Consider the following 17,820-nt stretch of genomic DNA (forward strand, 5'->3'; position numbering starts at 1 on the left):
TTAGAGAGCAGGGAGAGGAGGGGAGAGGATTAGAGAGCAGGGAGAGGAGGAGAGAGCTCTAGAGAGCAGGGAGAGGAGGAGAGAGCTCTAGAGAGCAGGGAGAGGAGGAGAGAGCGCTCTAGAGAGCAGGGAGAGGAGGAGAGAGCGCTAGAGAGCAGGGAGAGGAGGAGAGCGCTCTAGAGAGCAGGGAGAGGAGGAGAGAGCGCTAGAGAGCAGGGAGAGGAGGAGAGAGCTCTAGAGAGTATGGAGAGGATTAGAGAGCTCTAGAGAGTAGGGAGAGGATTAGAGAGTAGGGAGAGGATTAGAGAGTAGGGAGAGGATTAGAGAGCTCTAGAGAGCGCTAGCGAGTAGGGAGAGGATTAGAGAGAAGGGAGAGAGCGAGGGAGCTCTAGGGAGTAGGGAGAGGGGGGAGAGAGAGTAGGGAGCGGGCTCTAGAGCTTACGTATGGACCGCCTGCCTGGCTGTTTCAAAACACAGTCAGGCTCTTCACATAATTGGAGAGGTAGTGCCGTGTCCTCCCTGTTGAAAAACAAGACAGACCTTGAGCGGCTGCCTGTCCACCATGCGGGTCAAATGCTGGCCAGTAGCCATGACAGTCCATTCCTGCATATCTTAGGGTTTAAATAAAAAAAAAGTGGCATCTCAGTGCCACATTTCGCAGATAGTGAGAGAGAAAGAGAGGAGGCCATGGAGTCAGAGTTAGCCATCATTTTAGGAAAAGTCAGGAGGGAGGGGGTGTGGCCCCTGAGACTGTAGGTTACAGCAGATTGTCTGAACTCTGGGTTAGAACACAGAGTCTATGATCAACACAGTCACCCTACAATTAGACTCCTCACTGAGGCCCAAAGGAAGCCTCCCTCTTTACCCCCATATCCAGCTGGCACTCAAATCTCCACTCTTGCCTGGGCCCCTCCTTCAGTCTGATTGGACCCCAGACCATTCTGTCCAACTGTCACCACACACAGGGGTCAGTGTGATTTCCACTAAGGGAAAGGGAACTGCCCTATACTGCACAGGGCAGATCAACATGTAAACAATCCTTGACTACTCTATGGTTACAAAATGTTTGGCCAATTGAAAGCATGGAGTTATAGAACATCAAAGCAATTCCTTTAGAAATGTCACTTAAGTGGCCCTGTTGAAGACAGGCTCCTGCCCTATGGACCGTTGTGTCTCCTCTTTCTGTAGCGTGCAGCAGCTTGATGTAGAAGTACACTCTCTGGACAAGACGCTAGTCTATTGCAGGCCAAATAACTTCCTTCAAATGCAAAAGGCATAACGAATTAAGTTTCAAGTCAATGTGTAGCAAAATTATGGATTAAATTATATCAAGTTTAAGGGAACCTGGTGAACTGCATCTCTTACAGAATGGCAGTGTATGTGTCAGTATTCCATCTCTATGCATGTCTTATTCAGAGGGTCTGGAAGGAGAAAGCAATGTACTGATGTTGTGGATTTTTGTGATTTGATTTGCCTAGTCTATCCCCCTGACTAGGAGATCTGCTCAGCTTGACTGCCGTGGCTCACACCCGCTCTGTCCCTCGACTGACTGACACACAGTTAGCCAGTGGACGGTGAGGTGATTGCACCATGTCAGTGGCTCTCTCCCGAGGTCCCCGAGGGGAACATCAGGAGAAAGGGGCTTCCTGGCTGCATTGGGGCAGAGTGTCACGTGCCTCCCTACCCTGTCTCACCACTACCTTCTAAACCCCAGACATTTGCTACAAGCCAGGGGAGACTTTCCCCTTCTAGTCCAGCAGTACAGGGGATGAGCTATTGTTAAAACTAAATTGGTTGTGCCAGAGAGATCAGCTGACAGGGCCTTAAAGAAGCATCGGCATCAGGAGCGTTGCCAAATTGTTACCAAATACAGCCCTGCTTTAACTGCTGCCATTTCTGTGGCCAGCCCAGTGCGGCTTGGATGCATCAGCCCCCATCACATTCAATGGGATTCAACTCTTCCTCCCAAATTGGGAGGTGGACTCTTCCAGGAAAAATGCCCCCCGGCACACAGATGCTCTCTCCCTTGACTGCCGTAATATAGCCCCCCTTGATTGTACAATAAATTCTGCCCAGCACATAAATATGAGGCTGCAGCCAGATAGACATTGTTATTGTGCAGCCGCTGTTCTACATTCTGACAGAAACAACATGGACGCCTTGACAGAAACAACATGGACGCCTTGATTCAGCCCTGCCTGCTTAAAGCACTGGAATACCCTCATAATCAGGAGCCAAATTATCTAAGACAGAGAGTAAAACCAATCTAATTGCTTTCTGTATACTCCCTTATGGCATTATGCCAGCAGCAGCCCAGAAACACTGTAGAGGTAGTATTGCAGTAGCTGATATGCGATGTACCACCCAAAAGAGGTAGCTGGAGTTAAACTGCTGTTCCAACAGTGACCAGTGGGGGGAGGCCAAGGGTCCAACAGAAGATCCTGTACAGACAGTGGGCTATTTATAGAACTATTGAATGAGAGAACGTTTATTTTTAGAGCTGCGTAGGGTTCTGTCATGCTAGAGTTAGCGGTAGCTGCAGGGAGTCACTGCATCACATCCCTGGACAACCCGTCCTTAGCTGAGGTAGTGACGACCACAAACACAGAATACGCCACACGTTTAAATGTCATATGGAGGACGACACATGTCACTCAGTAGCATCGTTTGGTTAAGTACAACATTAAAAGCCCTGACATCCATTACACGTGATTACTCTCCATTCGGTTGCTAACATAGTGAAAGCTCTGTTATCATAACTCTCATATAGACCACCACTATCTACGTGGCCTTTCCTTAAATGATATCTAAAATTCAGAAACTGCACCATCTTAGACCCTAATACAAATCCTGTTCTAAGTCAACATGGTAAAATAGAGGTGACTATCTGAAGAGCTGCATACCCAGCTTGAGTGCTGTATTACCCAGGGCACAGTGACTACTCTGCACCAATCTGCATAACAATGACACTGCTGCACTGAAAGAGCCGTGCTCCCTTGCAAACTGAGCGATTTCTTCCTTCATATCATCAGAAGATACTATAAAAAGCCTGACGCACGGTCCTGCTGTGTTAAATCAATGAAATAAATCAAAATTAAATTAAAAACATGACATCTATACCTTGACAGTGGGCTTACAGAGAGAACATTCACTTTAGATCATATTATGCAGCAGATATTGACAGTGAAAGGAATGATATGACCACACCGGTAAGATATAAACATGTTTAGGTTGTGTGACATCCACCAGAAGATTAATGTCACTGTCGACTGAGCTAATAATGAAGAGGCTAAAGGTAAAGCCTACAGACATCTGTTGGGTGAGCACTGGTGTGGTGCGCCCCCTTGTGGCTTGCTGAGAGAAGACAGTTATGTCTGTCTAGACCAGTCAGCCCAGATGCAGCACAAGGTAATGTCTGGTCTTCTCACTCTGCCCTCCTATTTGGACAAATGAGAAGGCCCCGCTAGCTGCAGTACAACAACTGTCTTATTAAAGCCATATCAACCTAATGATGTCATTGCTTTAGTAACACACCTTTGCTGCCATTTCATGTCTGGAATCAAACTAGCTCCGCTTCATCCATTTGAACAAGTTCTCTTATCCACTTTCTCTCCTTATTTGATCATACAATCTAGCATTAAGGTTTGCCGACCTTATTCTTCCTAGAAATCAGAAAACGATTTTGCCTGAGCAAAAACTGCATTACTCACAATGTCAGTGGCCAAGTCACCTGACAGTGCTAGTGGTACATCAAAATGGAGTTTGTACATATTTCCATCTGTTTAACTGCCAGCGCCCAGACTACGTAGCGTGTGTGTGTGTGTGTAAGAGTGAGTGAGTGAGAGTGAGAACTCCAGACAGACAGATAAGCTTGATGGACTGCCTGCTCTCCTCTATCATCATGCTGTGCTGAGGCATTCCTACCTGCCTGTCAGTCAGTCTCTCCAGGGAAAAAGCAGCATTGCACCCCTGGTTCCTGGTGATGGAAGCGGCCTCCCACTTACATGCTTCTAATAAGAGCTGCAGTTGAGGGCTTGGAGCACTTTACCTGCAAATGCCAGCCTCGCCACTTCACACACAAATCTGTGATCCAATCAATCAACAGCACACAAACTCTCCTTCTCTCTCTCTCTCTCTCTCTCCTGTGGATGTAGGCTTCCCCTGCTAAGATGAGCTGTGTGGCAGTGAAGAGTTGAGTGGCAGTGTCTAGCTCAGACCGGCTGGTGGCTGGTTACCCGGGCACCCCTAGTGGTAGGGGGCGGTGGGCGTCGTGGATGTGGGCAGCACTGTCAGGTAGTTGGAGGGCACGTACCCCCTCTGCCCCCGCACCTCCACCAGGCTCCAGTCACAGCTACCCTTCTTGTCATGGGGTTCCAGGACTCTGATTGGTTCCCCCACCCTCAGAGAGACCTCGTGACTGCTCCTCGCCATGAAGTCATAGCCTGCGAGCACCTGCAAAGACACCGCAGAGGTCAGAACAGACAGAGCAAACAAGGCTTTATTAATGAGCATGATGCCCTAGAGATTGATTGTATTTAGCCTGGTGGCCATTAGAAAACACAGCTCACCTCTGGACAACATAACTAGAGAAACATCAGCAGGGCATGTACGTGCAGGTTAATGGCTCCGCCATGTGGCCTGTGATGGTATTGGACTACTAATCACCATCAGTCTCCTCCATGGTTGGGCTCAATTCAGAATTAGTCACACGACACAGGGTGTGGAATGTTTATTTAAACAGAGAGGAAGAGGCGAAGTGAGAGGTTTCACGAAAATAAGCAGAAATAAGCACCTGAGGATTTTCTGTATGGAGGTGTCGAATGTTATTGCTAATTTGCTACATGGAAGACTTACTTGATCAAAAATATGTTTCATGATAGTAAGGTTGTTACGAACGCACTGATATAAGTGGACGCACATGGCATTTTGACAACAACAACAAAAAGACTATATCGGAGTTGTGCCTGTTGTCACAGAGAGAGGACTCATCACGGCTATAACGTGTTTTAGCATGGACATTGCCGTCGAGGGCTTCCACCATTTTAAAGAAGTCAACTGGGTGAGGAGTCATATTGTTGGGAGCAAATCAGCCAATGAAGAATAAAATGTACTACTTTAAAATTGCCCATGCTGTCACAGACAGCAAAATGACACCATACAAAGGTGAGTCATCCATCTCTATGGCCTGTTGTTCACGCGCCCATCTCCCCTTTATTGGCTAGAATGGTCTTGCTTCTTCCCGCCTGCCTTTCATCTTTGAAGACGTGTATTTCCATTGTTAGTGGTCACTTGACTATTTTGTCAATATAACAGACAATCTTTGATTTGAGTTTCAGTGACAGGAAATATAATTTAATTCATTGCAATTCAAAGAAATTCCGCTCAATTCATAGAACATGAGTGTCGTTGAATCCGACATGTCACACTACCAGATATCAAAGAATATATAACTTTTTTATCTGAAAAAATAAACTAAAGGCTTTTTCCACTTAGAACCTGTAGGTTTGCTCAACCTTATTCATGGATTCCTCACACATGAAGGTGGTGGAATTATTACGGCATTTAGTCAAGGTCAGAATACAGCATATCTATAGACACTCCTCTGCCACACCTTCATTTCTTAGACCTCCACCCCAAATGAATAGCGGTGAATATCATGCTATTGTCATGCTTAGGTTCAACGTCAGAATATGAGTAGAAAAGGGCATAAAAAAAAGGTAATTGCATTCCATTTACGCACGCTTAACTCAGGTCAGAATTCCCCCCTTACTCTTTTAACCTTAGTGCTTAGAATTGCTAATTATATTTCTCAACAAACAATGCAGTTATATTAGACCCTACCTTACACACTGGCTATACCAAACATTAGGAACAACTTAGAATTGCTAATTATATTTCTCAACAAACAATATTAGACCCTATCTTATACACTGGCTATACCAAACATTAGGAACAACTTACTAATATCGAATTGCACCCCCTTTTGCCTTCATAACAGCCTCCATTTGTCGGGGCATGGACTTTACAAGGTGTCGAAAGCATTCCACAGGGATGCTGGCCCATGTGGACTCCAATGCTTCCCACAGTTGTGTCAAGTTGGCTGGATGTCCTTTGGTTGTTGGACCATTCTTGATACACATGGGAAACTGTTGAGCATGAAAAACCCAGCAGCGTTGCAGTTCTTGACACACAAACCGGTGCACCTGGCATCTACTACCATACCCTGTTCAAAGGTACTTAAATCGTTTGTCTTGCCTATTCACCCTCTGAATGCCACACATACCCAATCCATGTCTCAATTGTCTCAAGGCTTAAAAATCCTTCGTTTCCTCCCCTTCAGCTAGGCCGTCATTGTAAATAAGAATTTGTTCTTAACTGACTTGCCTAGTTAAATAAAGATTAAATAAAAAAATAAACAAAATCTATAGTGATTGAAGTGGATTTATCAAGTGACATCAATAAGGGATCATAGCTTCAACTGGATTCACCTGGTCAGTCTGTCATGTGTCATGACATTGGCCTGTGGGTAAGGAATATGATGTCATCTGAGACATTCTTATTAATGATAGGATGACAAACTGTATCGTGGAAAGTCTACACATTATAGTTATCAGATTCACATGGAATTGTTGTGCAATTTAAATGTTTAAATATTAAACTAATTCTGAAAAGATGAAATGTAATTTTAGCTTCCAAATGAGAGAATTGGGTTTTCATAAGTGAACTAACTCAGTGGCCCCGCCCATGTGAAGAGACATTGGTTATAAACTATGAAACATTCACTTCTCTCCCTTCCTATATAAAGCCCTTTACGAAAATGTAACTTCCTGTTCCGAGTACGCGAGGCCTGCAGCCTCTGCGTTAAAAGGGTGAATAACTTGCTGTTCCGGGTACATTAGGGCGACGGTCCGATGTCAGAAGGATTCAGATAATAAGCTGTTCAGAGGACAGGAGGACGACGGTTCCACGTTAAAAGGACTAATATGTCAACTACAGAACTAAGCCAACCTCAGTGTGAGCTTTGGTTGTGAATGGTATGAACTTTGAACTCTTATTCACTAAAGAAGTGATACCTCCTAGCCGTTGAGTTAGCAGCGGCCGCTCTAAACGTGGGCTAGGAAAGGACGGACAAAGGATCTCTTCTAACAAACAACACGACACTGCCAAGTATTCTGTTTACCACCAGAGACACTCTTAAAAGGACAAGGAATATCTCTGTTGGGCACCACGGCCAGCATCTACGACCAACCTACCGAAGCGCAGCTCAGAGTAAATATTTATTGCATTTTCCTTTTTCAAATGGGCGGTTATTTGGAATGCATAAGATTCTGTATTTACGATAGCATATCTTCTCCCTTTGTTCTCCCGCGCTTTCATTCAAGCCCAACCCCCTCTCTTTGTGTAACCAGCCGTCATACAAGTTTCGTCCCCCAGGGACGTTTTATTGTACGACATAATTAGTAATCAATGTATGATCCATTCTGTGTATATGTAATTCTGTGTGATTAGTTAGGTATTTAGTAAATAAATAATTAAACCAAAGTTTGTATTGCTGATTCAACTTGTTAGCCAGGGTTCGTGAAGTTAACCAAGAATTTACGATGTTCAGATGAGACTGAAATAAGGTGACGATTAATATTGACTGCTATTGATGTAAAATATTACTAGGTCTTTAGAAGTTTATTTTGGAAGATAACAGCTCTATAAACACTCTTTCGTGGTGCCCCGACTTTCTAGTTAATTACATTTACATGATTAGCTCAATCAGGTAATATTAATTACAGAGAAAGGATTTTATAGAATAGCATGTCATATCACTTAATCCGGCATAGCCAAAGACACGACACATGGAAGAGCAGGTTTCCTAATGTTTTGTACACTCAGTGTATATTTGTATAGACTACACCTGTTATAGAATAGAAGAGGCATTTGAATTTCATAGAATTTTACTGAATTCAATTCTATTTCCTTTACTTCAAATTGTAATTCTGTATCCTGTTTACTACTTAAATTCAAATTCAGTAAGAATGTAAGCAATCAATTGGAATTCTGAATTGAGCCCAACCACAGTCTCCTCTGCTCTGACAGATGCATACTTAGCCATGGCAAGGATGTTAGACAGAAAGAACAGACTAAAACGGACCACCCAAGTTAAAGAATCAAAGCCTAAGCAGAATCACATGTCACCTGCCTATGATTAGTGATCATACTGTCAGCGGTGCATGAAGAGGGCTGGCTATAAGAGTATGATAGATGCCTTCCAAAGGTCACGAGGAGAATCACTCACTTTAACAACCAGGAGAGCTGCATTTCAACAGCTCAGCCACACAGACAGACCGAACCCAGATACAATTATGTGCCTCGACACTTCTTCTACGTGTGTGTGTGTGTGTGTGGAGAGAGAGAGACACTCCAACAATGTATGATGATGTTTGAAGAACTAAAACAAATAAATGAATAAAGCACTCAGGAGAAGGTTTGGGGCACTCTGCATTTGAACCCGGCTTACAAGGGCAAGCAGCTCAGAGTGTCACTGACCTGGAGACAGGGAACTGTCATCGACATAGTCCTCACGAGCCGGGGCTGGGGTGTATCAGGGGTGTAGGAGGGTCGCATGAGGTCAGGCGTGCAGGAGTGTCGTCTGACTCCCCCAGCTTGATCCATGGTAGTGATCAGATGAGGGGATGGGGGAGGGTCCATGGTTACCTGGTGGTAACGTACCAGCTTGGAGGAGGGGACGTATCCTCTTGGACCTGGACACAGGGAGATTGGTGTAGATGATTGGAAGACATGAATTCATAAGTAATTATAATCTGATGAGATGTACGGTATATAAACCACGTTGTCCTATAATTAATCAAATCTATTTGGCTTGATAGATCTCACTGGCATAGATCAAAATGGTACCCATGCAGCAGTAACTGTAAACAACCATTAGATGTCTCTACCTAATAACTGGTGGTGAATGAAGCAGCATTATACGCGTTATGGTTTGGTATTCACTGCTACATTGACAGAATTAAGAACTGACTTTCCTTTTAGAAAGTAAAGCGGTTTGTTATTTTAAAGATCAGCCTCTCTAGTGAAAAGGCTAAATGTCTTGGTGGTCTTACCCCCAGCGTCGACCAGCCAGCGTCGTTTGTCCCCCCGTGTGTCCATCTCACTGATGATGGCCACCAGCTCTCCTCTGTTCAGGCTCAGGTCCAGGTCTCTGGTCCCCACCACATGACCCGTCAGCTGGTAGATCTTCCCTGAGCCGTGCTTGTCTGTCAGGACCTTCAGACGCCTCTGAGAGCCAGGGCTGAGAGGCTGAGGGGGACAGCGTTGTGGTCATTGCACACCAAATGGAAGAGAAGACAAATAGAGAGGGAGGACCTGAATTCGTTGAATAAGAAATGTCAATTCTTTATTTCCATTGCAAAAATGTGTTAAACGTTTTGCTAAGGTGTGCCCTAATGAACACGACTCTGGTAGAGCTATCTGAACTGATAAGGAACCATCAGGAACATAGTAAAGCAATGGCTTTGACAGCTAGTCATTCACCATGTTCATTATCACTGGTGTTCACCTGCTCAGCTTCCACCCAGGGTGACTTCTAGAGTTTAAATGGCTTCACTATGTCATCTAAGAGTAGCTAATGAAGCGATCCTGTTTCTTTCTAGTACTGACGAACTGGTACCTGTAAGTAGGAGTCATCTCTAGCCACAGACGAGCAGCCCATTCTCCCTAGTGCTGTCATGTATTCCTGTAGACCTGACAGGCTGAGTCTCATTACTATCATATAGCTAGCTACCTTCTCTGGCTATGTCCCAAATCGCACCCTATTCTCTACATAGTGCACTACTTTTGAGCAGGGCTGGTAAACTATATAGGGAATAGGTTGCTGTGGTTCTGAGGGGCCTACAGCCAGGAGAGCTGCTCCTTAACACCGCAGACAGACAACGTACAGCTTATAACATGGGCCGTGAGATGTCTAGATTAGTCTGGAAGATTAAACTACACCATTTCTCTCTCCCCTCCTCCTCCCTCCCCACTCGGCAGCTTCACATTCTCATCAGTTAAAGTAATGAGCAGTGGTGTGGTGATGATAGGAGCCATGAGCTAGCCAGAGTAAAGTTATTGCTGTATTATGACCAAGCAAAATGAATGGTGGTTTCTGTTTCCGACTGGGGAAAAATGTAATGGAATTTCCAGTATGCCATTTTTGATGAGGGGTTTATTACAGGAAATACAGGTTAATGTTGTGAGTTGTGACATGATGTGTTCTAGTGTGTTGGTTTTGACAGATGGGCTTGTGTTTAGTTACAGTATTGTCCCTTCAGGTGACTCACCTTCCTCAGAACCCTCAACAGTTAACACCACAACCCCAAGGCTAGTAGAAATAGCAATCATGATCCAATTCAGGTTATTCCAAACACATAATGCGGCATCAGAACATTGACAGTGAATACAGTAGGTGTAGTATGAATCATCCTGCTGCTATTTGACAAGTCCTGTGGGGCTGTGGATGTGTACACACACTGTCCCTGGCAATGTTAGCCGACAACAAGTCCCATTGCCACCAAACAGATTATAGTGGAGCTTCTGTTGAGACTGACCCGGACAATGGGAGCATTGAGTTGGTCCTTCACATTCCAACACAGGCTCTCCAGCCTCCTCGCACCCTCCAGCACCGAACACTCCGCCCACTCCCAGAATGCATTCGGCTCCAGGGAACCGTGAGGGAGCTGCAAAGAGACATGTTAAACAAAATAAGATGAGACAAATAGTCAAGTTTAACTTCAGCAACATCTCTGCTTTTGGTATAGCTCCCACTAAAATCTGATTCTAAAAGTAGTAACAAATGCATGAGCAAACTGCTACTTAACTTACGAAACCTTTAGGATCATAGAGAAAATAGGCATTTGTCTGTACCCCCACAAGAAACATGCTAGTCATCCCCTCTACTCCAGTACTGTATTATTGTGTACCTGTTGGGTGAAGCCCTGGAAGAGCTGCTCCATGTCTGCAGCCAGGTCCTTGTGCAGGCAGCTGAAAGCCCCCAGCATGCCCCAGAGCAGGGTGAGGGCCAGGCCGTTGAACTGGGGAAGCTCGTTGAGGAGCAGGGTGTTGATGGTCTTATAGGTGTTAGCCACCGCCTGCTCATCGTAGCTCAGACTGGGCTTCTCTTCGATCAGCTCGTAGTCCAGCAGCTTGTCCAGACGCTTACTGATCAGGTTACGAGGCCCCGCCAGGAGCTCTCTCAGGGCACAGAGGGGCTTGTGGACCAAAGTCCTCATCCTCTTCTCCTGGAGAGAGAGGGGGATGGGGATAGAGGGATGAGTGGGGGAGGGGAGATAGAAGTGTGAGGTCCAGACAGTGTAATCTGAAGCCTGAAGGACAGGGCTGACCAGAAGGAAAGTGAAACACATCCATAAGTCTTTTCTGATGCCTATTTTTGTAACATACAACATGGTACTGTAGCTTAACTTACACATGTAGGAAGTATCCATTGTCTCAGTGCTGTTATGATTTCTTTGTAGTATATAGCAGGCTTCTCACCATCCATGCCAAGATCAAACTCCTCCGGTCGACAGCTAAGAAACCTCTGGAATATAATGATGGAAGGAAAGTTACAACATGATCTAGAATTAGACATGGGGGGAAACGTAAACACAAGTCTGTGTGGCAGTGGTCAGTAATGCATGGTTTATGAGCGGCAGTGGTGGCTGTGGTTGTTGGCAGTAGGGAGGGACTGCATTCACATATTAGGTGGGGCAGTGAGTAGCAGGCTGAATACTTTAAACTGATTTTCTTACAGCTACATTGCCTCTAAATTGTCAACTGCTCACCGCTGAAGAAGAAAAGTCATTCAGATCAGAGCTGTAGCCATTCTTTAGTGGAAGAGGATGCCAAACCAGAAGTGAATGCTAAGGGATTGTGCACTAATTATACGTTGAATGGAAAGCCACACATAAACAAAGTGATTCCAGTGTTGTCATGGTGATCTTACTCTGGTCTCCATGACAAAGGGCTAGGGTCAACAAAAGCTCACCTGTAGATGGTCTAGATATGTCTCCACATTTTCATGTAGCACGGTGATACCATTTTCAAGGAGATAGAAAAATCCCTCCAAGGCATCAAACTCCTCATCTACCAGCTGGAATTGAACAGAGGGAAGTTATTAAAGGAACACTTTGGGATTTTAGTAAATTAGGTTTTTTATTTACTTCCACAGAGTCAGATGAACTCATGGATACCATTTTTACATCTCTGTGTCCAGTAGGAAGGAAGTTTGAGGTAGTTTTGGGAACCAATGTTAACTAGCGTTAGCGCAATGACTCAAAGTCTATTGGTATCTGCTAGCATGCTAGTTAGCATTGGCTCTAGAAACTACCTCTAACTTCCTTCATACTGGACACTGAGACATAAATAGTATTTACATGTGCATCTGACTCTGAGGAAGTAGATCAAGGTCCTCATTGCCAAAGTACCCCTTTAACAGTAAACTCTATAAATCTTAACATATATTAAAAGAAGAACGTTCTGGTAGTTCTACCATCCATAGCTAAAAAGAGTCCCAGAGCTTCAGTTTGTGACTTGATGAATAATATGTCTAAAAATGTCCGCAAAGGAATACTCATAACCATGTGAGAATCCTCCAGCATCGCATGAGTCATCGGTTCAACGACTCTCTACATACTTTATGTAACAAATGCTCCTCAATGGCATCAAGGTTTGAATACAGCAGGTAAACACTAGTCATATCATTTGTTCTCTCACCACGGTTTCCCTTACTTGTAGAAAGTGTAGCTTCATTTTATGGCTGAGTGATCTTAACAAGGACCGGCACAAACAGTACCTTACCTTTGGTGCAATCCCCGTCTCATGTTTGATGAACTGACTCAGTCTGGCCGTCTTCTTTGCGATGCTGTGGCTGTTCAGACGATTCATCTTATCCCTTATCGTCAGGATTTCCGTCTTCTTGTATTTGTCGGCTGTGATGACAAGACAACAAATTCTAATATGGTTGTTCAGGTATAAGTGAAGGCAAGGGCCACAATCTATCAATTCCTCATCCCTGTCTGAATAGTAGAACCAATCACAGGGAATAACTACTAGATGGTGATAGCTAGCTCATGTTCTCACCTACTTCCCTGAAGCGTTTGTACTCATTGATCCTGCAGTTGAGGGCTATGGCGGTGCGGGCAGTCTGCTCCAGAAGAGAATAGGCTGGGTGCCCAGGCTCTGTGTGTTTCATGACGGTCTGGAGGAGAAGAGGGTAGCGGGCGATCCTCTGGACTGGCATCACCAGGAAGAAGCTCAGAGAGGTGGCATTCACATCTGGCCTGTACACAACAGTCTCACTTTGTCATACTTCCTGGACTTATAGTGAGAAAACATCGAGGTTCATAACACAATAGAGATGGGGTGTGATATCAAGGCCAGTTTCAGTAGTGGATTTCAGTAGTGGGACTTTAGAGACAAAGAATGGTAGGAACAGGAATGCAGAGGAAGATATGAACATACGCTGAGGACTTGATGACTTTCACTATCTCAGTCCACAGGGCATCTTTCTGCTTGTAGCTGTTCTCTAACGCTGTGACGGTGTTGTAGTTGGCCAGGTACTCCTTGTATGCCGACTCCATGTCTGTTGATAGACTGAGGAAGGCATCACCTGAAGGGGATATGAATCAAGTATTCATGAAGGGATATTAATGTACATGTTTACCTCCCATGTTGTCCTTTATCCATCCCATGGAATGTTGCTAAGGTGATACAAATTAATATATAAAGGCATTTCATTATGTTGGTGTTGTGTAGTCATTCTTGCAACGTTTGAACACCTAGCAGTCCAGGTGCTGAGCAAGGTCAACTAAATAATGGAAAAAAGGAGCTTGGCACTGTTGTTTGCTCCACATTGAAATATAACCGAGGCTAACAAGGTCGCCACAGAGAGAGACTTTTTGTTTTTCGCTATCTAGCTGACCCATCCAAGCAGCTTGACTGCAAGGGGGACTGTATGTGTAAGTGTTGTCTAACACCATGGTGGAAAATGTGCTTAATAGGACTTTAATACACACAGCCATGTAGAACACATCATGACAAGCAGCTGGTATCAACAGAGGGGGTGGACATGAGCCTGTTCATGATAGCCCCATAGGATTAGTAGGTGTGGTAGTGCTGGTGCAAATATATTAGTAACTACCCGGGAGTGAGAATCACTAGGTGTAGTCCAGCCAAGGAAACTGTACTGATACAGCAATGCAATATTCTTACTACTTACATAGAGTCTCCAGGAAGAGAGGATCATGGGGTGTCAACTGCTTCTGGTCCAGGAGGTTAAGGAGGCGCCCTGACACGTCGATCACCTCCTCTATGTACAGGAACATGCTGTCCAAGTTAGTCAGCTGTGGCTGTGGTAGGGGAGAAGGTACAGACTGACTTTACTGCTCACCCACCACTACATTATCCCCTCCTCCTCTTCATCCTCTCTCCCATATACAATTACATTATCCCCTCCTCCTCTTCATCCTCTCTCCCATATACAATTACATTATCCCCTCCTCCTCTTCATCCTCTCTCCCATATACAATTACATTATCCCCTCCTCTCCATCCTCTCTCCCATATACAATTACGTTATCCCCTCCGTCTCTCTATCCTCCTTCCTCCATCCAACATATAATTACATTATCCCCTTCATCATTACAGCTGGGTGATGCATAGACAGGTCTGTCTTCCACCCCATAAAATGGGATACCATCCTGTTTTTACGAGACTCACGTTTTAAGCATGGCCTTGTAATCAAAGACGTTCGATTATATGGTAATTGAAAAACTTTCCAAGACGTGGAAGGAAATTAAGCATGGTGTTTCAAGATAACCATACCTTAGAGAGCGGTAATTTGACTGTAGACCCAGTAGGGCCCAGAGTTTTCACTGGTCAGGTTACATGTTCAGGAAACCCTTTTAGCCCTATGCAGCACAGTACCTGGAGTTTCTGCAGGTTGCTCCTGATGGTGCAGGTGCAGACCTGAAGGAGTCTCAGGTAGTTCCTCTCTGTGTAGATCAGCTCCTCTGTGGCCAGGAGCTGCCTCTGAGCCTCTCTCTCAGCCCTCTCCTCAGCCTTCTCTGATGCATCCTCTGCTGGCTCCTCCACAAGCACGGACACCTCTGATAACAGAGACAGATATGTAGGGTCCTCCTCTGTGTCCGCTGTTCTCTCTTTCTCCTCCATTCTCAACTCTTGGGCCTCAGCTCTGGGACTTGGAGAAGGAGTATCGTTTCTGGGAGCTGGGGTTGGGGGAGCTGATTCTGCACTCAAGGGGCTCTCCATGCTGGGGCTGTCTGTTGGAGAAAAGGACGTTAGCTCCATGTGAGCCTGAGGTCTATACCCCACCCAGCAGTAGCAGCCCGTGGCAGTGTTATTATAGTGGGGCTGAATGGCTTATAGGAGACAACTTTGCATTGTTGCCTGTCCTCTGAGCTGGAATACGATGTGTTCAAACGAGATGGTCCTGCTCTTAAAAAGCTGTTGCCGCTGTAGCAATTTCACTTGTTAGCAGATTTCAATCAATGTAATACTGTTTAGCTGTTTAAAAGGCAGCCCCTGTGTTTGACTGATTGTGTCAAAGGAATAGTGAGTAAAAACGTGGAGGGACAGTCACCGGCAGTGACTTCAACATTAATTGTACTTTTAAGTGTGGCTTGGCTGTGATTTACAACTGAACAAAAGTTACCAAAACAAAGTTGTATCTGTATCTAATGAGTCATAATTAACATGTAAATTAAAACAAAGACAGAACCATAACAACCCAGGTCTATGGATTTGTAGTTTAAACATCCGATTAAAAAGAATAGTCGTACTGAGCAACAACCTCACCTCAGGCTGAAAATAGAAGTTTCTCAGTGAGTGACAGCAGAAAACAGCCATTAAAGCGCATCAATACCTTGAGTAGAGGACTGGGATCAGACGCAGCTCAGCTTGTGGGACAGTGGCGTGTGCTGCTGCTGCTGCAGTCGATTGCCTGGCCAACACACAGAAAGACTGGTGTAACTTTTTCCACTCACTCACTAAGAGCTGGGCTTCATGTGGCATGGGTGTGTGAGTGGAGACTTGTGGGGGGATGGGAGGGTTAGCTGGGCTGTTTGTTAGGGGGAAAGGGTGGAGGCAGGGAGGAGGTGATAGGCTATAGCAGTGTGGAGGCCAGAGAAGACACAGCACACAGCCTCTCATTGCTAAATCAGCTGATTGAATGCAGCAGCCTGTAAAAAGGAAGTGACGCCTGCTCAGGCAAAAGCTCATTGGCTGGCCCCCATTTAAGAAGACAGGCTGGCCCGCCAAGTGGAGACACAGCATCACACCGACTGATGTTTTCTCACAGGAAACAAAAGCTCCAAAGGAATTCAATGGCAATTGCCGCCCAAGTAATAGTAATGATTTTCCGTCTGTAAGAATTTAGACATATGTCCTTTGTGTGGATGTCTCAGCACAAGACAATACAATCATTTGGAGTTTACAGTAAATATTTATCATGAGTGTAATGACATTTTCTCAGATATTTAGAGGAACAATTCAACTAACACACACAAATATTTCAGAGGCAACAAGGAACACACAAGTATTGAGGAAACTACATTTTAACTGGTTTATTCCGTAGGAATGTGAAACATTCAGGCATGTCGGAGTTGATAACATTGGAATTGGGCCAAGGAATGCTGCAGAACTGGATGAATTACCTGCAGAGTCATCGTTATGATGACTTGTAGTTTTAAATAAATTCATGATGATAACTCATGTTCCATTTGGGTATTTAATTTCACAAAATTGGCTACTGTTCACAAAGGATTTTACAACATGCAACATAAATTACTTACTCTTACCATACACAGGGGTGGACACTTGGATTCCAGGGATAGCAGGAAACTGCATGGCTAGTGGGTGGGTCCTAATGACTGGGGGATAAAAATATCTTTCAGACTAGTAAACATCCTCCTCTCTTCACATCATAATTATCTTCCTTTCTTACTGCAGGTCATGGCCTAGTTCAATGTACAGTAGCAGATTATAGTACTACATTAGGCCTACTACCTCTACAGATTGTACTAGACGTAGTACAGTACTAGACTGTAGAAGGATTACAGCAGTAGATTGGCTCTAATAAATTCACATTTCCTTTTACAAAAGTGTATATAGATCAGTGATAGATCGGAAACATGGTATGATGTTATATTACAACACAGTGCAATAAGATATAGCCTAGTCAGATACTTACTTAGTCACATGAAATATAGATAACAGAAAGATAAACAGACCTTTGGCTTTAAAGCAACAGCTACCTCTCCTCGCATAAGATGTGGTGCTCCAACTACAAGGTCAGTGCGCACACAGAGAACTCTTATCCAAGGGGATGACATAATAATATTTAATAGAGATCACATACCTTAAGAAATTGTAGCTGTTAGTCTATGGAGGCTGCACTGTCACTAAACACACGTGCATCTTGAAGTCCTGTTGTGTGTCTTCGAACCCTCAATCACATGTCCCTTTTATAAGAACAGGTTCGCCAGGCAAGGCTGACGTCACGTCAGTGCAATGCATTGTAGCCTATTGTTTTTTTTGTGTGTGTGTGGATGTCTCAGCACAAGACAATAACATCATATGGAGTTTACAGTAAATGTTTATCATTAGGGTAATAGAATTTGTCAGATATTTACAGAGGAACAATTCAACTAACTGACACAACTATTTCGGGGGCTAAAAAGGAACACACAAGTATTGAGGAAACTAAATTTTATCTGGTTGATTCCGTAGGAATGTGAAACATTCAGACATGAGT

The 17,820-nt window shown here is 44.5% G+C and overlaps 1 protein-coding gene across 2 annotated transcripts; it reads right to left on the reverse strand.

The window, feature by feature from the left end:
• Positions 1-248: 248 nt before the first annotated feature.
• Positions 249-17,561, reverse strand: arhgef37 (Rho guanine nucleotide exchange factor (GEF) 37). Of its 2 annotated transcripts, none has more exons than XM_014212583.2 (15): positions 17,425-17,561; positions 16,865-16,936; positions 15,931-16,008; positions 14,973-15,328; positions 14,267-14,396; positions 13,510-13,657; positions 13,129-13,328; positions 12,847-12,977; positions 12,035-12,139; positions 11,474-11,587; positions 10,971-11,288; positions 10,599-10,727; positions 9,114-9,309; positions 8,539-8,753; positions 249-4,452 (listed from the first exon to the last, which is right to left on the reverse strand). In XM_014212583.2, exons 4-15 carry the CDS (start codon positions 15,315-15,317, stop codon positions 4,246-4,248), a joined length of 2,238 nt encoding a protein of 745 aa, XP_014068058.2. In that variant the 5' UTR covers positions 15,318-15,328; positions 15,931-16,008; positions 16,865-16,936; positions 17,425-17,561; the 3' UTR covers positions 249-4,245. The 2 variants fall into 2 exon arrangements, with proteins under 2 accessions (XP_014068058.2, XP_014068060.2); XM_014212585.2 differs by having other exon boundaries at positions 16,859-16,936.
• Between the last annotated feature and the right edge of the window lie 259 nt (positions 17,562-17,820).

This window comes from Salmo salar, chromosome ssa09 (genome assembly GCF_905237065.1).
Source record: "Salmo salar chromosome ssa09, Ssal_v3.1, whole genome shotgun sequence".
Lineage (NCBI taxonomy): Eukaryota > Metazoa > Chordata > Actinopteri > Salmoniformes > Salmonidae > Salmo > Salmo salar.